The 20,437-nt window shown below is 46.8% G+C and overlaps 1 protein-coding gene across 1 annotated transcript in view; it reads right to left on the minus strand.

The window, feature by feature from the left end:
- Nucleotides 1-20,437, minus strand: part of DDX31 (DEAD-box helicase 31) — a 72,733-nt gene that overhangs the window by 39,882 nt on the left and 12,414 nt on the right. Inside the window, exons 7-14 of the mRNA XM_065878647.1 lie at nucleotides 18,099-18,143; nucleotides 16,714-16,755; nucleotides 15,846-15,910; nucleotides 14,168-14,287; nucleotides 13,945-14,051; nucleotides 12,211-12,443; nucleotides 11,285-11,461; nucleotides 7,504-7,563 (exon numbers count right to left, since the gene is read on the minus strand). Of these exons, the coding sequence (XP_065734719.1) occupies nucleotides 7,504-7,563; nucleotides 11,285-11,461; nucleotides 12,211-12,443; nucleotides 13,945-14,051; nucleotides 14,168-14,287; nucleotides 15,846-15,910; nucleotides 16,714-16,755; nucleotides 18,099-18,143 (849 nt within the window). The remainder of the gene's footprint in view (nucleotides 1-7,503; nucleotides 7,564-11,284; nucleotides 11,462-12,210; nucleotides 12,444-13,944; nucleotides 14,052-14,167; nucleotides 14,288-15,845; nucleotides 15,911-16,713; nucleotides 16,756-18,098; nucleotides 18,144-20,437) is intronic.

Below are 20,437 nucleotides of genomic sequence, written 5' to 3' on the forward strand. Positions count from 1 at the left end.
GCGCTCCGCAACGGGAGAGGCCACAGCAGTGAGAGGCCCGTGTACCACACACAAAAAAATAAATTAAAAAAAAATAACAATCCTATGCAAAGTTCTGTAGGAAGCACATTAAAACAATCGCACCCTCATCCTCCAGGGTCAGAGGCAGGATTCAAGGAAGACACTGTCCCACCATCATCTAAGTCACCCAGAAGACCACTGCAGGCAGGTCAGGGCTGGTCTGCCTTCGCTCTGATTAAATCCCACCTGAGATTTGTGGGTCTCCTTGGAACGGTGGCCAGAGGCTGCATTTATAAATGTTAAGTAGACATTCCACGTATTAGAAGTGTGTCAACCACCCAGGAAGTGTTTTCTGACAGCTCCCAGGTGCCCTGAAAGCTGAAGGCGGACGTTCCAGAGCCGATGCCTTTGAGAACACAATTTAGAGCGTTCTCTGCACTAACCACAGTCACTGTCTTTAGAAAAACGGACGGGTTCTTAAATCTGCAAAGCTCTTGTTAAGAAATGACTTACTTCATTTAAGTGCTCTGCACGGGGAGAGGTACACAATGGGCTGTCTGAGATTTACAGATAAGCTTTGTAAAAAATTTAATGCTCGTCGGTTTAGTAAATCCAACTAAGAAACACAGATGAATCTCAAAACTAGCATACAGTGTTAGGAAAGCCACTCCGGGTACAAACATGCTGAGACAGTGAGTTAGGAGGCACGGCAGCCCCCGCCATCAGGACTGCTCACGGTTCTTTCCTACTCGGGCTGGGCAATCGGCTCAGGACGCCAGGCTGACAACCTTCCCACCGCCCACTACTTCTGGTGTTGGGGTGGGGGCACCTCACAGCCAGCCACTGCTCGGACTTCACCAGCCATTTCCTTAAGCACTTCTTTACAGTCTCAGCCGAGGCTACTCTGGGAGTAGATCAATCTTGCCTGTGCAGGAACAGGGAGAACCGGACTCTAGGACCACTTTAGCAGCCACCAATCCGGGCAAGTCACCTCTGCTTTTTCTGAGCCTCAGAAAATGGCTACAATTTACTTATCTCCCGAGGATGCTGTGAAGATCCAATGAGACAGTGGATGTGCAAAGTGTCTTGAGAATCGTAAATCTGAGTGTTCCAGTTCGCGATGAAATAAGAGCTAGACGGAGGCAATGAGGTGGGGATTTAAAAGCCTCTCGGCTCTCTTCCCCCCTCACACCCCATCCACCCGACCCGGGCAGAGGACCACAGAGGAAGGGGACATGGCTCCATCTTCCTGGATGCTGTCAGCCAGCAGCACCAGAGCCACAGGAAACTGACCTGCACAAGACTCAGGAAAGCCTTCGGTTCTCCGCCCACCCTTAGAACTTAGATCCAACCCAACTGTATTCCTTTAACCTAATTAGGGCGAAAGAATCGCTAAAGTCAATTCTGAAAGACACTCACCAGTCAGGCCTTCAAGTCCGCGGGCCTGACAATTGGCCGCCTCCATGAGACCAAGGGGTACAGATGGAAGGCAGCTTGCTCAGGTGCCAGCCTGTCAGTTGGATTAAAATGACTCATTTATTTACCCGAGAACCTCACAAAGTGCTTTTACTAACAGGGAGAGGGGGCCTGCGGCTCTCCGAGCAAGGGACGCAGCAAATTCGCCTCTGCTGCCTTCCCGTCCTGCCAAAGTCATTACTGCGGCGTGTGGAAAGCCATCAGCGGGGCACAGGCCCCCGTCGTCCGGGTGACAGATTGGGCTGCGTAATCAGAGGGGGAAGGAGACAGCGCAGAAGCTGTCAGAGGCGCGAGATCTTGGCTGGAGCCGCCAAAAAGCTGGCAGCATGAGTTAGCGTAACTGAGTCAATAGCCAACCATCTCCAAATGGTCTTGCCATTAACGCGAATGAAATACGAGCGGAAAAGGTAAACTTCGCCTAAAAAGCATGCCCCAGAGGAAACCGAGAAAGTCTCCATTTCTTCAGGGGTGCTGAAGGGACATTCTTGGGATGCTTACAGCCCCCCTCCTTTGTCTCCTGGCCGCCTGGCACAGTGAAATTTCCCAGGAGGAGAGGAAATTAAGAACCGCACAGACCTAACGGAGTGTTTCGAGCAAAAAAAAAAAAAAAAAAAAAAAAAGAGAGAGAGAGAGAAAAGGTGGCGGACAGCAGCACAGGTGCTTTAGGTATCTTCTGAAAAAGGAGGCATGTGTGGACAAGCACAAAGCATTCCAAGGGATACTCAGCCAGCGGATGCAGGTGGAGCCGGAAGTGCCTCTCCTCGCTGGGAAAAGGCCAAGGCACTGGGTACGTACACCCAGGAACAACCAGGGAGGGCCACGCATCAGCCCTAAAACTAGAGGGAGCTTGGAAACACCACATTCCAGTCACTTGGTGGGGTTTCTCCTTCCCAACCCCTCAACTTAACAGTGGTATTGAAAAAACCTCTGGCTTAGGGTGAGTGCTTCGCTATAAGCCGGAGGAGATATTCTGCTTCTTTGGATTTCTTAACTCCATTGAGGAAAGTGGGCTTTGAACTTCCAGATGACTCCTTCCTGCTAATACCTGCTCCCTCCTTAACTTGGGTTCTTCTTAGATCCAGTTTTCTAGAAGACACAAACTTACATTTCAAATACGTAAGGACTTCTCTTTCCCAGACTGGTCTCTCCTCCCTGACCATTTTCTCACCTCTGCCCAGACTCTGGACTCATCGCGGTCACACGTGTACTGAGAACCCACATTATACAGCCATGTACCAGGTCCCGCAAGACTGCGTGAAGTTAAGAAGATCCTTGCTTTTAAGATGTTTAAGATGAAAGGAAACACAGACACACACACACAGACACACACACACAGACACACACACACACAGAGACACACCTTTAACTTTCTTCACAATAGAAAAGATATAAGGAGGAAAATGGGGTCGAGGGAGGGACTTTCTAGAAGTAAAGGAAACAGCAGAACTGTGAGCCTTTGTGTGGTTACACCACAATTCCCAACTTCTCACACAAGACAGTCAGTCTTCTGGCCTCATTAAAATGATCTCAGGATGATAAATCAAAATGGCAAAAGATACGGTACAAAGGGGGAAAGTCCCCACGCAACCATTCACAAGTGCTTCCCCTTTATCCAAAGAAGCGAGTCCGCCATCCGCCTTGTCCTGCTGTGGCCCCGCTGCTCATTAACACCCAGGAGGTTCCCGGAGAGCTTTCAGAGCCCGGCAAGTAACAGGCTGCTGAAAAGGACGCAGTGACAACATCTCCCCAACCCAGGCCCCACCTATCACAGCCAAAGCATCTCAGACACCCCAAGTTTCCACCTATAGCAAACAAACACAGCAGAAGTAGAAGGAAGACTGGGCAGGAAAGAAGAACTTCTCCCCACTGGGGAATCTGGGTTTGTACCCTGGCTTAGAAATGGAGAGGCATGAGCTCCCACCCAGCTCTTTTCCAGTCATTTCCTAAAGCAGAAGAAAGAAAAGATGAGACTGGCTGAGGCTCTGCATGCTGGACGTGGCCTGGGCGAGCGAGAGAACATGCACCAAGGGGCTTACAGAAATCAGATTATGGCAAGCGAGAGCCTGCTTTCCACGTGGCACACGGGCCTGGCAGGGGGTAGAGGTGCCAAGCCAATGGTGCTCCTCAGCTAGCTGACATCACCTGCCCGCAGGCAGCAGCCAACAGGACAAGGAAAAGCATCGTGTGCTTCTGACCCCACCGAGAATCACATTTCAGAAAATGACCTTTTCTTCGGGAGAGCTACTAAAAAAAACCCCAAAACAAAACAAACAACTGAACTTCAAATACCTGGAGTTTCCTTTGAGACTCAGAGCTCACCCATGTCTGTGAGAAACAGGACAGCATTTGCACACTAGGAGACTCAAGAATTTCCCACCAGGGACAAATCCAGCATCTCAAGGGTCAAAAATAAAGCATTTTGTTCTGGTCCTAATTCCAACACACAGGTTCCTACTGCCTTCTGTTGTTTTTTTTTTGTCGGTACGCGGGCCTCTCACTGTTGCGGCCTCTCCCGCTGCGGAGCACAGGCTCCGGACGCGCAGGCTCAGCGGCCGTGGCTCACGGGCCCAGCCGCTCCGCGGCATGTGGGATCTTCCCAGACCGGGGCACGAACCCGTGTCCCCTGCGTCGGCAGGCGGACTCTCAACCACTGCGCCACCAGGGAAGCCCTGCCTTCTGTTTCAATACAGATGATCTGTAACATTCACTCTTCAGATAACACCATATATGTGAAAAAGTAAACTTATTCCCAGTGAGCACTTTTTTTTTCATGTCACAAGCAATTCTTTATTGGAATGTTTGAGAGAATCCCATAGGTAAAACTAAATTCTTTATTTTATTTTATTTTTTACAAAGAAGTTTTTAAAATTTTATTTATTCATTTTCTTTAAAGATTTATTATTATTATTATTATTTTTTTCAGTATGTAGGCTTCTCACTGCTGTTGGCCTCTCCCGTTGCGGAGCACAGGCTCCGGACGCACAGGCTCAGCTGCCATGGCTCACGGGCCCAGCCGCTCTGCGGCATGTGGGATCTTCTCGGACCGGGCCACGAACCTGTGTCCCCTGCATCGGCAGGCGGACTCCCAACCACTGTGCCACCAGGGAAGCCCTATTATTATTTTTTTTTTTAATTTATTTTGGCTGCATCATCAGGTCTTACTTGCAGCACACGGGCTCTTCGTTGTGGTGGGCAGGCTTCTCTCTAGTTGTGGCGTGAGGATTTTCTCTTCTCTAGTTGTGCTGCGCGGGCTCCAGGGCACGTGGGCTCTGCAGTTTGCAGAACGCGGGCTGTCGTCCAGGCACACGAGCTCAGTAGTTGCGGCGCACGGGCTTAGCTTCCCCGCGGCGTGTGGGATCTTAGTTCCCTGACCAGGGATCGAACCCGCGTCCCCTGCATTGTAAGGCGGATTCTTTACTACCGGACCACCAGGGAATTCCTATTTTATTTATTTATTATTTTTTTATTTCTTATGGAAGTATAGTTGATTTACAATGTTGTGTTAGTTTCTGGTGTACAGCAAAGTAATTCAGTTTATATACGTATATATATATATACATGTGTATCTATACATACACACATTTTTTTTTTAATTTACTTATTTATTTTTGGCTGTGTTGGGGCTTTGTTGCTGCTTGCGGGCTTTTTCTAGTTGCGGCGAGCGGGGGTTACTCTTCGTTGCGGTGCGCGGGCTTCTCGTTGCAGTGGCTTCTCTTGTTGCGGAGCATGGGCTCTAGGCATGTGGGCTTCAGTAGTTGTGGCTCGCGAGCTCTACAGTGCAGGCTCAGTAGTTGTGGCGCACGGGCTTAGTTGCTCCACGGCATGTGGGATCTTCCCGGACAAGGGCTCGAACCCACGTCCCCTGCATTGGCAGGCAGACTCTTTTTTTTTTTTGGCAGGCAGATTCTTAACCACTGCGCCACCAGGGAAGCCCCATATTCTTTTTCATATTCTTTTCCATTTTGGTTTATTATAGGAAACTGAATATAGTCCCTTGTGCTATACAGTAGGACCTTGTTGTTTACCTGTTTTATATATAGTAGTTTGTATCTGCTAATCCCAAACTCCTAATTTATCCCTCCCCCATTCCCTTTCCCCTTTGGTAACCGTAAGTTTGTTTTATACGTGTGTGAGTCTGTTTCTGTTTTGTAAACAAGTTCATTGTATCACGTTTTAGATTCCACACATAGGTGATATCCTGTATTTGTCTTTCTCTGTGTGGCTTACTTCACTTAGTATGATCATCTCTAGGTCCATCCATGTCACTGCAAATGGCATTATTTCGTTCTTTGCTGTGGCTGAGTGGTATTCCCCAATGAGCGAGCATATTAACCTCAGCCTCAGCCTTTAGAAAAAGGCACGTATCAGTGATTCTCAGCATGGAGGTTCTTGAGCCCCAGCTGTCCACCTACTTAACCCACAAACACCGGGCGCCTGCCGCTCTGTGCTGGACGCTGGGGTGGGAAACACAGTCCCTGTCCTCGTGAGCTTGCGGTCTGGCGGGAAGACACCTAGACCAGTTGTGAGGAGCATCCTAAAGAAATGCAGGGCCCACTGGGAGTGCCTCGTGGGGAAGAACTGGGGCTTCTGTTTCCTGAAAAACCGCCACTGAAGCTGAGGCCTACGAAGGAGTTAGTTTAAGTCAGCGTGGTGTGTCCCAGGCCGAGGGAGCTCATGTACCAGGGCCCCAAGGCCAGAAAAAGTAAGAATGACACATTCAATTGAAAGAGGGCCCTGTTTGGCTGAGGGACAGGCAGCAAGAGGGAAAGTGGAGACAGAGGAAACAGGAAGGGGTCAGGCTCCAGAAGTGTCAACGGACAGAGGATTTTTGACAGAGTTCTTTATCAAGTAGATTACTTGGACTCATCTTCGCTTTAGACCAGGCAAGTGAAGACAGTTTTAGAGCAAACACAAGCATCTGACTTGATGGGCTTCATAAAGAGAAGGGCTACTTGGTCAGACTCAGATCTCCTTCTGAGGCACGCATTCCAGGAGCAATTGCTCTCAGACCTGAAGGACCAGAGCCGGCGGGACCACTGTCTGCCACACACACGTGAGAATCCGCAGGTCACCGGGCAGGCCGTCTTGCAGATGACCATGCATATATACGCACACTTGAAACAAAGCTGCACTCGCTCACAAACTCTCCATTTAGAAAGAAAACAATCTCCATTACCTTTCAAACTAAATACAGAACAGGAGTTCCTTAAAAAGTAATTGTATTAAACGAGGCCTAGACAGGCATTCAAGTAGCTAAACGTCGCTGCTTCTACCTAGCCCTTGTTCACAGGATTAATACTAACTTGATGGTATAATTTCATTACCGTATATATAGGGATTTCTCAAATAACCAGCTGGGGATTAAGTGACATCTTCCAAGATGGCACCAACAGGGAAGGCATTTTAATCTTGGGAGCCAGCAGCAACTCTGGTGAAGTGAGTCCCCAGAGAAGCAGGGACGTTGAAGGTGTGAGTTTTCGATCTCCAAAGATCACAAGAGACGTGCACGACAAAGGTCACCGCGGCGCTGGAGGAGGTGGCTACCCACGACTGCAAAGACTGAGGCCGAGTGAGCGGCCCTGAAAACTGCAGGGCAGATGACAGCTCTGGACACCAGCACATAGACTCTGTCCAAGCGCATCTACTCTCCTTTAAGAGAAGGTGAGCAGAGGCAAGCAGAGTGATTTTGTTGTGAAAAGACTTTCTCAGCTCTAATTACTCCCGATAGCTGTAATTTACAAGTTCTTGGTGGAGAGAAATCGCCAAGATTCACACGTTTTCAGACAACAGCTGCCACTATTAGTGAGCAAATCGCCAAGTCTTCCGCGCGGTGGCAGCCCGCTATCTGCGGCAGTAAGGTGGCAAACCAGGAGTGCAGAGAGACCAGCCACACCAAGAGGCCCCCGGAATTCCTGTTCCCTGTCGGGGGGGCCCGGTGACCCCAAGGCAAATCGTCAGGAGACGAAAACCTGCCACCACCATCACAACAACTGTCAACCTTCCCACGGAGCGCAGAATGATACATACCGTGCAAAGAAGAACCCCCGTTTTGGAATGTGAGAATTCTTGAAACACTGCTGTTCTTTCCTGCAAAAACAAGGAAAAATAGGGCCTTTAAAACTCTGAGATCGAGTCCAGCAAGGTAGGCTTAGATTCTCATAACTCTCCCAATTTTCTACTGCTGTAACTATTTTTAGGCACAGAGAGAGAGGTTTTGCCAAGGAAGAGGAAGAAGTGGATTCGGAAGAAGTGGATTCTTCACATCTTCCAACAAGACCCTGTACCTACACGACCAGGCTTCTTGGACTGGGGCAGAGCAACAAGCTTTGAGGGCAGCACGTTTCATTAAGACAATGCGGGGGTGGGGGGTGGGGGGAGGCGGCCACGCCCTCCAGAAACAGCCAACACCCAGAGCAAGGAGGGCCAAAGGCCAAAGTTCCTGCACTCAGGGTTCCCAACTCAGAATTTACTCTAACACCTCTTCTACAGGTGGTCTAGAGGCTGAACAACAACCAACCTTTCCTATGGGGCAATTTTCTTAAAAACTGATTTCTAAAAAGACTTTCAAATTATGAAAACCATATATTTTAACTGTAGAAAAATCATACTTCGAGTCAAAGGAAGGAAATTAAATCATCCCACCACTCAAAACAAACCACCACCACTGGCAACACCTTGAAGCTTCCTGAGCCCCCTTCTAGGCGAAACATAACCAAATATGTGGCTTAAAAACTGGCATCATGGTTCTTACACTCCTAACATACTCTTATCATATATCAACTGGAAGTGGACATCTTTCCATGCCAATAAACAGCCCCAAACCGCCTCGTCTCCCGTGACTACACCGTATTCAGCTGAATGGGAGCCCCGCCTCCACGTGACCAGCGCCCCACTCCTGACACAGCTGCTGCTGTCTGCACCGCTCACCATCACAGACAACGCCGCGATAAACAGGTCTGCAGGTAAGTCACTGCGCTCATGCTTAACTATTCCCTTGGGGTAAACCCCTAAAGGCAGACTTGCTGGACCGAAAGGCCTCGGGCATGAACTTGCAGGGGCCACAGTGGGGGTGTGCTTAAGTCACAGTGTTGCCAGCAGTTAAGACGTGGCCGTGTCCATCTGTCAGCAACAATAACAAAAAGGAAATATACCCAAATCACTGCAGATTTGGAAAAAAGAAGGAAGCGAAGTCTCTCTTTCTGCTCTGACACCAAGGTATACCTCATCCTGGCCTTTCGCGGGTACACGTTCCATCACGTGACTGGACCCCAGGCTGCACCTCACTGAGCACAGTGGACATGACAACCGGCACGTAGGGCGTGTACCAGGTACCAGATGCTGGCCCGCACTTCACACGTCTGAACGTATCCGATCCTCAGAGCAGCCCAGTGAGCAGGTACTGTCACCACCCTCACTTCCAGAGGAAGAAACCGAGGCACAGAGAGGTTAAGTAACTTGCCCAAGGCATGTGCATACACTGTTAATACAGGACTGAACTGAGATCTGAACCCAGGGAATCTATGGCTGCAGAGTCAAAATCAGAAAAAGATCAGGAAAGTTCATAAAAGCCCGTGAAAGTAACCTTAAAAGTCCAGACATACTGTACTGAGAGCTGGGGTAAGGAACACAACTACCAAAGTCCTGAGCGTCCATCACAGCTGTCGTGCAGCAACTTCTTCAAACAGTAGCTCCTCTCTGATGCTCTTATACTTGGTTAGGGTCACGTCGGTCACTTCGGGAGACCACACTAAGGTCAGGTGGAGCAGGGGGCAGGGTAACAAGCCAGGAGGACGTGATGGGGACGGTTTTAGCTTAGTCCCCTGGGACTAGACACTGCACCAATATGTAGAAAACGAAATACAGAGATCCTCCCTGCCACCTTCTACCCATCTCACAGGGAGGGTGTGAAGGCTAAACACTTAATAAACAAGACAAGTAAACTACTGACAATTATTAAACGATGAAAAAACGACACTTTTCCTGAAAGAGAAATAACAGCAGTAATGGCACCTGACGTTTACCCAGCACTCGCTCTGCACCAGGCCTCGTAGTCAGTACCTGATCTGCATTAACTCAGTGAGTCATCACAACGACGCCAAGAAGTACGTACTACTGTTCCCTCCACCCAGAGGCACAGAGAGGTTCAGTGCTCTCCTGAGGTCACACAGCCAGTGAATGGCAGAGTCAGCACCAGAGCGCAAGCAGTCTGCCCCCAGAGCACACGGCTGTGAACACCCTACCCAGATACCACCCTGTTACAATGAGAGATGCACGGTCTGAAATAACCTAACTGCAGAATCTTCTGTTGACACAGTCAAACCCCTAGATCCTTCTGAGTCCACATCCAGTTCCTTCATCATCCTCACACCTACCCTGCATGATGGCTCTGCAGAAAACAGACCTGGAATATTGATAAAATCAGTTTAAAAAAAAAAAACAAACCCATAAATGGCATTATATTATGAAATCAACAAACTTGATTGAATTGGGGATCCTGAAGGTAAAAATTAAGAGTTTGCAGGACTAAAGCTGGAATATTCAGGAAATTCTGTATAGTCTTGTGTTAAATAAGAAGCTGTGGGCTTCCCTGGTGGCGCAGTGGTTAAGAATCCACCTCCCAATGCAGGGGACACAGGTTCGAGACCTGGTCCAGGAAGATCCCACATGCTGCAGAGCAACTAAGCCCGTGTGCCACAACTACTGAGCCTGCGCTCTAGAGCCCGCGAGCCACAACTACTGAAGCCCGCACGCCTTAGAGCCCGTGCTCCGCAACAAGAGATGCCACCGCAATGAGAAGCCCGCACACCGCAAGGAAGAGTAGCCCCTGCTCGCCGCAACTAGAGAAAGCCCGCGCGCAGCAACGAAGACCCATCGCAGCCAAAAATAAATTTATATTAAAAAAAAGAAGCTGTGTCCTTGAGTAACCTTGAGCAACTTCACTTTTCTAAACCTCCGTTTCCTTAATTATTAAAACAAAAAAAAGCAAAAACGAAGAGGGGCTGGACTTGATGACCTTTAATGCCTCCTTTAGCTCCAAAAATGTCCTGATTTTTAAAAGGTGGTTCTAGTCAAACCTTATTCCAATTTCTGGTTTTCTTTCAAGCTTTCTAATTTTCTAAGCTGCCTGGTAACCCCTGCTCTAGGACAAGATGGCTCCCGTTTCCAAGCCCTGCTTGTCCTTCCTGCCACAATTCCAGAGAGTTCGTCTCATTCTACAGCCCGCTCGACTCCCTAAATGGATGGCCTGCCTACCAGTAGTGGAATGAGAGTGAACGTAGCTAAGTACCTAAGGTGAGGAAAATGTTCCACTATGCTTCCTGATCAAAAATATTCGCCAGTGCTGAGCCCCTGCAGCCCCTCTGGAACCCAGCGTCCTCTCCCAACCCAAGCGTTCCGAGTGAAAGCGCGGCATCTTGTTGACAATGACAGCAGTCACGCTCAGCAGTACCATATGGGAGCCACAATTTAGCTCCATTAATGCTCTTAATTTGAAGACATCAAGCCCTAATTACACACTGGGTACTAAAAAGGCAAAACCCTTCGCTGGTGCCAGCTACTTAGTGGTACTCTGTTGCCTTAACAGCTGGTTGGGGTACAGTCAGGCCAAGTTGGGCCCGCGAGCTCTCTCGGGTGGAAGAGACCAGCTCCCGGAGCAAAGCAAACAGGAACAATAGGCTCCCCCCCGCCCCATCGACACAGCTGCGTCACCCGCTTTGGCCTCTGGTGGGTCGCCCACTTTAGCCACGTTTTTCCCTGGCCCAGCGGGGTCCCTAGGGAAGCCAGGGCCAACCCAGGAGGACAGGCTCACCTCCTGCTCCAGGTCGCCGTGCAGCCGCAGGAATTTTAACCGCGTGGAGGCACATGGCAACGCACCTGGGGCCAGGGCCCCTGAGCCGCTCAGCAGGGTCTGGAGGAAGAGGTTGTAGTGGAAGTCCACCAGCTCGCAACTCGAGAAAAAGATGATCAACTTCTGGTCTCTCTCAAACTACATCGATACAAAGGGGGAAAAACCGCCACGTGTTTTTAAGATCAGGTGACACTTGAAATGAATCTCTTTCTAAAACACATGGGCAGGCTAGCCCCGATCTGGAAACAGAGGCGACAGATGGCTTTGAATTATTTTTAAAAATAACACAGATCCTCCACACTACAAAGAATGTAGGACAGGAAAATGACATAGCTGCAACCTCGAACAGGCCTCTTGTATCTGAGAAAAACAATTATGCTTCAGAGCAAAGCTGCCCTTAGCTGTGTCCCTCTCCCTCACTCGGTCCCGCCATGCACGGCACTCCCCGGCGGGGACTCCGCACACGCAGTCTTGAAGCTGCACTCTCAAGCCCTTCCACCTACTATCTCCCCATATACCAGAGAAAGTTATCACGTGAATCTAGCAAATACACAAACACGATGATTCTTTCAAAAACACGAGCACAGGCTACTGTATTTATTGCCTCACATCCATCGTGTGTGTACCACCTGCGACACTGCCGGCATCAGTCCCAGGAAAGGTATTTGAGGCAGATCTTAAGCTGAACATAATGGCCATGAGCGACCTCGGACTCTTCACCGCAATCCTAGAACCACTGACTGAGAAGATCTCTGCCAAGGTCTGCGCTTGCATCACAGCTCAGTTTGGAAACTTCTGTGTCTGTCTCAGCTCACCGCCTCAATGCCCAACATGAACAAAACTGTGGTCTTTCCCCGGGTCAGGCTGGACCCAGTCCCCAGACCTACCTTGCATTTCTGCAGGATGAAGCCCGCTAGGGAGACAAGCCTCAGTTTGCTGGGAACCACTGTCACGTACTGCTCGAGACTCGCTGGTATGGCAAAGCTGTCCAGCTCATCGCCAGCTTGTGGAGAAGCTTCAGGAATGGCTTTGCTCTTTGGGTTCGACTGGTCATGGCTTTCATCCAGGACAGAAATACTGACTGGGTCATGTAAACTGATATCAGCTAGCCACGTTACACCTTGGAGAAAACGTGAAAAGGACAAAACAACTGACAGGCACACGCCGTAGAACTGGTCACACCCGCAGAGCCCCCACACCACACATCCAGGCCTACTGAGAAGCTCCTGATGGGTGTGTCCCCAAATGCCAGCACTGATCGGCCCCACTGTCAGTCCAGTGGGGACCCACCTATTTCTTCCCAGGGCCCAAAAACCCATCCACACCACCGGAGTTTCTAAACTCTGACCCGTGGAAGACCACTGAAACAGATGTCTGCCCACCACCCCCCAGAAAGGGTTCTGTGGTCAAGTAAGTTATGAAAACCCTGATAAAAAGCTTTCCCGGGATTCCTTCCCAGGGTTTCCCGGGTTGACAGGCCTTCTCAGGACCTTTATTGTATAAATGTGCACATGAATCTCCAAGAGGGGGAGGTAACGAGCGGCATTTCCCCAACTTTTTGAGCGCAGAATCCCCTTTCCGTGGACTATCTCTTTCTTTTTTTAATATTTATTTATTTTACTTTTGGCCGCGTCGGGTCTTAGCTGCAGCACGCGGGCTCTCTAGTTGTGGTGTGCAGGCTCCGTAGCTGTGGCGCTTAGGCTCCAGAGCATGTGGGCTCTGTAGTTTGCGGGCACGCACAGGCTCTCCAGTTGAGGCACCTGGGCTCAGTAGTTGAGGCATGTGGGCTTAGCTTCCCCGCAGCATGTGGGATCTCGGTTCCCCGACCAGGGATCAAACCCGCGTCCCCTGCGTTGCAAGGAGGATTCTTAACCACTGGACCACCAGGGAAGTCCCATGGATTCTCTCTTAAAATCACTGTTAGTTAGGATACACTCTGAGAACGGCTGGTGAGTCACGTGGATGGCATCTGGTACGTGCGCACCAGAGCAGGCTAGTAAACCGAGTAAAGTGAGAGCTGAATTGTCGCTCAGGCAGGGATTCACGTGCAGGGGGTCCTGGTGGAGAGCGATACAACTTTTCCAAGCCTAGGTGTTCCCATCAACAAAAGAGAGCTAAGAAATTCCATCTTAACGATGATGCAAAGACAGAAATGAGCTTACAGAATATATTTTTAGGATAGATTTCTCTTTAGGAGAAAGGCAGGGTGATTATACTAAAAAATGAGCTGGGATAGGTTGCCACCTTCAGGACAAGAGCCCTGCTCTCAGCGGGTAGCAATCGCGATCGCAACCTCACGAGACCACCAGGTGGGTGGCAGGCAGCGTCCTCCCCTCCCTCCACACCCTGACGGGAACACAGCAGCCTCCCCTTCCTGTGAGGGCTCTGGGCCTGGGACCTGCCCCTTCTCCCTTTCCCCACGTGCTGGGGACCAGCGAGTCAGGATGATGGGAGAGGGAGGCCGGGAGCACAGGACACATGGTTTGAAGAGCAGTCCTCTCGGACACCTTCCTCCTCGCCCGCTCCCCACCGAGGCTAAGAATCGCGGCTGGGAAACCACGCAGCTTGCACCCAGGCCCTTCCTCTCCATTGAGAAGAAACAGCACTTCTTCTCAACTCACCTTCCGTGAGCGTTGCCGACAGCAAGACGTTCTGTCGTTCCCGGCACTCGGCATTTACAGCGTTGAGTATCACTGTGATGTCCTTTTCAAAACCCAAATCCAGGATTCTGTGGTTTCAAGGGAGGAGTTTTAATCTACGTGAATGAAGGGAACACTAAGGGGCTCCAGAAGTTTCGGCAAAGACCACAGAAACAGCCCTTTCCTGCTTCCTGGAAGGGCTCACCTGTCTGCTTCGTCCAAAATCAGCCACTGGATCTGACGAAAATGAATGTTCTTTGTGGATTTAATATGATCCACGAGGCGCCCGGGAGTTGCGATGAGGATATTTATTCCCTTCCGGAGTCTGTTTAAAATTATATATCATAAAAGAAAGTAAATCAGATGGAGCCATAGCAATAGAAAACACAGGGGAAAGGCTGAGGAGGAGACAGATTCAAGGCCAGCGCCAACACGCCACAGCTTGAAATCATGACAAACGTAACGACAAGTGGATACAAAGATATATTTAAGTTCTAATTTTTCCCTGAAGTTTCTCTGTCTTACAAAACGTAACTGTTAAGATCTGAAATCCTATTAAAATTGTCTCAGAGGAATCTTTACTATATAACCCAATGCCCTTTATCTGATCCATAGATGCTTCCTAGAATATTCCAGATAGATGGTCACCTAATGTGTTCTTAAAGGCATCTGTGCCGGGGAACCTCCCACCTGAATGCATTATCCCATGCCAACGTGCTTTAATGGTTAGAATGCTTTTTTCTTATACTGGATCCTTGTTGTAACTTCCATGCCATAGGCACTAGCCTTGCCCCATGGACCAGGTGGAATAAATCTAACTTCTTACTCCACAACCATCCTCCATCCCATTAGTCCATAGTAATAAAAGCCTACAACTTTTAGCTGAGTACATTTTCCAGCTGCCCTTGTAATTAAGTGGGCACGTGCCTATGTTATGGTAATAAGATAAATGGATAGAGGGAGCATGCAAATCCCACCAGTACCTTTAAAAAGAGGAGGTGTGATTATCTTTGTTCCTACCGGCAGGAAATCAGATATAATGGCTGGAGCTCCAACAACTATCTAACACTATGAGGAAAGCCTGAAAATGGAAGCTTCACTCAGCGGCACAAAAAGCCAGAATGAGCCGGGGTCCCCACGTTGGTGCGTGCACCATGCCAGCCCCGACGACTACCGTCACGCTTCTTAAATGTGAAAGAAAAAGAAAAAACTTCCATATTGTTTGCGCCACTGCTGTTGTTAGTTACAGCAGAATCTTACCCTAACCGATACCCGAAGGTTTCAAGTCGAATATTTGCTCCTCAGTTACAGACTACACACATAGTTGAGCATAACTACTAAGCATTAAGCTATAATAAAATAAAAACGTTTTTAAAAGAATGCACAAAATTTGGAATTTACTTCTTGCAACAATTTTCTACCGACACCCATTAGCAATTCTAACACAGAATTAGGAATCAATGCATTTGGGTGAAGGAAGCAAGATGCAAAGCATTATGTAGGTTTATAATCTCGTTTCTGTAAAATCAAACAACAAAAATCCCAAACTCCCACTATCCACAAAAGGGAGTCAGGGGGGATGTATCCTTAACAAGGGGGGACCGTGGGTCTCGGGGGCCGGGGCGGGGTTGAGATTTGGGAAGGTAACGAGCTGTTACTGCCCACATCAAAAGGGAGCCCCTGGTAGTTTCACCAAATATTTTTACAAATAGCACCGTTTAGAGGGACCGCTCCCTGGGCACTCAATCTGTCCCCACACACTGGGACTAGGAACCCTCATCTGAGACAGGGCTCTCCCCAGGCTGAGAAGGGCCAGAGTCTTACTGAAGAGGAAGACAGAACAGACTTGAAAAGGAATTAACAATAACCAAACCTCGCCCTACCTGGCTTTTTCTGATTTTCTCTTCTCTCCTCCCATTAACACTCCGGGCACAATCCAGGTAAATGGCTACAGAAAGACATCAGACCAAAATCAATGCAAAGCCCCATTTACTGCAGAGGCTGATTTCAAATTCCCTTTCCTGAAGGAAGTCGTGAGGGAGGACTCGGCTTTTCATTGCAGGAGGTATTACTGTGCAGACACAATTCCTAGGCCTTGCCAGGCCCGTGGATATTAGCGGTAACTTAAATCATACCTATGCGACTAGCTTCCGACACTGTAAGAGAGAAATGTGGGCTTTTTAAGTGATTCGGGTAGCTTCTCTGCCTTTCCCTGTACAGCGTGAATTGAAAACACAATTCAGTAAGTCTACTGCCTTTTTGTTTTTTCCTTTTTGGTTAAGATCAAACCCAAGTACAACGCTTCCTTACTCCCACTCGTGATAAAAGAAAGGAGAGATCAATTCTCAATCTAATTCGGTGGGCTGGCAGCCTTTGGCTTGGAAGCTTTCTCTCTCTTCTTTCTTAAACGAACCCTACTTGCAGCTTGTTAAGTTGCTTTCACGGGATCACCTTAAGGTTGTACCTGTGAGTCTCTGTAGGTGGCTTGCTAGTGACGATGATGAACAGATTACAGGACCCGAAGTACCAGTGAACACTAACAGTCTCACTAAACTAGAAATTGGTGATTCGTAAGGTTCAGATCAATAAAATCCTGCAAACTGTATCTGGGGTGAGCAGAGACATCCAGGGAATCCAAGGAAAACCGCAGTAATTCCTAGCTCTTTGAAAATAAAGAAAAGCCCGGTATCTTTCTCTTTCCTCAAAAAGTCAGGAAAAAAAAGACAAAAGTGAACTCATGGCTTGCCTTACCTTAAGCAGTTTCTGGACAGTATCAAAGCTTTGTAGGGCCAGCTGTAAATGTTAAAAAGTTAAGAGTTAATGAGCGAGGTCCCTTCTTACCTTTTTACTTGTTTTTAAAAACTTAAGACAGTGTAAAGTGATAAGGATCCAACCCTGGACCTCAAGTTAGGATTTAAAAAAAAAAAAGCCCGATACACAGAATCTACTCGGGAAATACACCTTGTTCTTAGACTGATTCTGAACACTGTCGGTCTGGAGAACGTGGCTAGAGACATCGCATCTATTTCTTGGACATACACAAACACAGTGTTCTGTGCTCCCTCTGCTGGCTCAAATTCCCCGAGTACCACACAGAAAAGTACAGTCTATGGCACACAAAGATGGAAGAAAATGAAACAGAGTCAACCTGTTTGGAAAGAGAGAGAATGTAATATGTGTGAAGGGGTAAACCAAACAGTGACGCAACAGGCTAGCCTTGGGAACGTTACTTTACAGGTGACGTGACTATATCCTAAGGCTGTGCTGGGGCAGAGCAGTAGCTAAAGACAGAGATGGTCATTTCCCAAGTTTATTAAAGGGGGAAAATAATAAAAAACCAACAAGCCCAGTGGAAACCAGAGAAAAGAGAAAATTAATGTACTGAATGGTTTATAACCATTAACAACCATCAACAAAACCTCTACATAATCCCTTTATCCAAGGATATATATAGACAGTTTCCACACGTTTTGTATTCAGGAAGCATCCCAGGAAAGTAGCAAGTTTGCTGCTGTAAAAATTTAAATAGCTCTGTGCCTGCTCCTTCAATGGATGGAGCTGAGACAGGATGCTGCAGGCTGTACAGAAACCTCCATTGTCATGATCGATTCTCTGCAGGGAAGTGATTAGCGTTTGATACAGGAAACAGATACCCTAATCTGAAATTGCCTCTGAAGGCAAATAAAATAAATCGGATAGAAGAGATTTCCACCAAGAAAGAAGAAAAACATCAAGAAGCTTAACTTTCAGAAACAGGTAAAATTTTTGGTATAGTAGCTTCTTAAAAAACTAAAAGTTCATTTGTAGGGTCAACTGCTTTTATTTTTTAATTAAGTTGTAAAAGAAAACAACGGTGTACAAAAATGTGATTATTTTAATTCCTTTTATAAGGACAGAAATTTATAGTGTCATTAGTTTTTAGATAACAGAGGAACACTTTCCCAAAACCAAAAAAACTTCTGGTTTTCAAAGAGTACTTGAATTTTTCTTCTTGTCAGGAACCAGAAGGATGGTTCCTGGGCAAAGGAAAGGGTGTCGTGATTGGTGCAGCAGGGAGAAAAATGGTAAAACCACTTTTAAATTCAACGGTATCACTGAAGGTACTTGCTTAGCACTCGGAAAGTGGGACTGCTTACCTCTCTTGTTGGCACTAGTATCAGAGCATAGGGGCCGTCACCACGCTGTTGACACAGAAGGAAAGAAATGCCATGAGTTGAATGAACGCAGGTCACAGAGGTCCAGAAGGGGAGATTAAGAGTGGCCACTTGTAAACATCAGGAGCAGTTCATTAAAGAGATAAGCCTGCCCACTACCCTCATGATTACACGACATTAATCTAGAAGTTCTGGCCCACGCAATCAGAAAAGACAAAGAAATATATATGAAGCTGGAAAGTAGGAAGTAAAGTTGCCGTTATTAGCAGATGATATTTTATCCTAAAAAAAAAAAACAAAAACAACTTAAGAAATCGGGACTTGAGGACTTCCCTGGTGGTGCAGTGGTTAAGAATCCGCCTGCCAATGCACGGGACACGGGTTTGATCTCTGGTCCAGGAAGATCCCACATGCCGTGGAGCAACTAAGCCCATGTGCCACAACTACTGAGCCTGTGCTCTAGACCCCGTGAGCCACAACCACTGAGTCCACGTGCCTAGAGCCCATGCTCCGCAACAAGAGAAGCCGCCGCAGTGAGAAGCCCGCGCACCGCGACGAAGAGTAGCCCCCGCTTGCCACAACTAGAGAAAGCCTGCGCGTAGCAACAAAGACCCAATGCAGACAAAAATAAATCAATTAAATAAATTAAAAAAAAAGAAATCACTTGAAAATCTACTACAAAAGAGACAAGTCAACTAGCTGAATACAAAATTAATACAGAAAAATCAACAGCCTTCCAACACAGAAAGTTAGATGGAATCACACTTAGAATAGCAAAAAAGGTTAAAAAAAATAAGCTTCACAAAAAATGCACAAAATCTATACAATAAAAAATTTTAAATACCTCTAAGGCACATAAAATAAAATCTGAATAAATGGAACAATGTATCCTATTCTTGGATAAGAAGACTTAATATTATAAATAAGCTAATTCCCCCTAAATCAATCCACAAATGTTATGTAATTCTAATGAAAATGCCATGAACATGCATATTTATGCATATATAAAGTATCTAAAACATGCCACGAGTATACATACATACGCACATAAAAAATAATATATATGACCAGACAAGCTGATTTCAAAGTTCATATGGAAAAATAAATGTGCAAGAATAATCAGGACATTTCTGAACAACATCAGATGACAGGACAACTTAAATCTCCAGTAGTTTTAAAAAACTGGTGCTAGCACATAGAGATTACAGTAACAAATACAGCCTAGAATAGAATCAAACACATATAGAAAGTCAGGAGATATGATGAGGCAATTTATGTCAGCAGTGAAAAGATGGATACCTCAAATGTCCTTTTAGAAAAAAATTAAGTTAGAAAAATAAAGTTGGAATTAAGTTGGCCTTTTTACAGATGACATAAAACTCAGAAACTATAAAACTCTGATAAATTTTATTACATAAAAATGTTTAAATTTCAGAATGGAAAAGTAATACCTAAAGAAAATTAGTCAAATGACAACGTGGGGAAAAAAAGTATGCCACACATAAGAGAAAGGGCCAATTTCTTAGTTTATAAAGAAAGTTTGTAATTCAATTAAAAATAAAAATAAAGAAGACCAACGACTCAAATAGAAAAATGGAGAGGGATATAACAGCTGATTTATGGAAATAAGAATTCAAAATATGGCTTTTAAATGTACGAAAAGATGTTCAACTTTACTCCTAAGAGAAATTCAAATCAAAACTATGATACAAAATTTTTCCCCTGTCACATGAGCAAAAATAAAACAGCCGATAGGGTTGATAAAGGCACAGGCACACGGGAACTCTTATACACTGTCGGTGGGAATCCAAATTGGTGTAACTCCTTTAAAGATCAATTTTGGTATTACCTACCAAATAAAAATGCAAACTCCACTTACAGGAATTTCTCAAAAAGAGAGACTCACACGTGTGTATAAAGAAGTTGTTTACTTGCTTTGTTTGTAGCAAAATGTTGAACACAATGTAAATTCCACCAACGAGGGAATGACAATGATTTATGGAACATACTTACAGTGGAAGACTAGGCAGCCATTAAAAAAACAAGGCGGGTCAACGCGGTATTGATAAGAAACCATCCCCAAAACATATTAAGTGAACAAAAGCAAGGCACAGACAATCATGCACAGCAAGCAACCATTTGTGTATCAAACAAACAAAAACTTCAACGAAAGGGGGAGGGGAACTATGTATAGTCAGATTTGCTTTATATGCAAAGAATATCCTTGGAAGGATTAAACGAGAGACTGGCGATAAGGACCATCCCATCCTGAGAGAAGAACTGTGCCACTCAGGGCAAGGGGCAGTAGAACGACTTACCTG

Source organism: Phocoena phocoena, chromosome 6 (genome assembly GCF_963924675.1).
Source record: "Phocoena phocoena chromosome 6, mPhoPho1.1, whole genome shotgun sequence".
Lineage (NCBI taxonomy): Eukaryota > Metazoa > Chordata > Mammalia > Artiodactyla > Phocoenidae > Phocoena > Phocoena phocoena.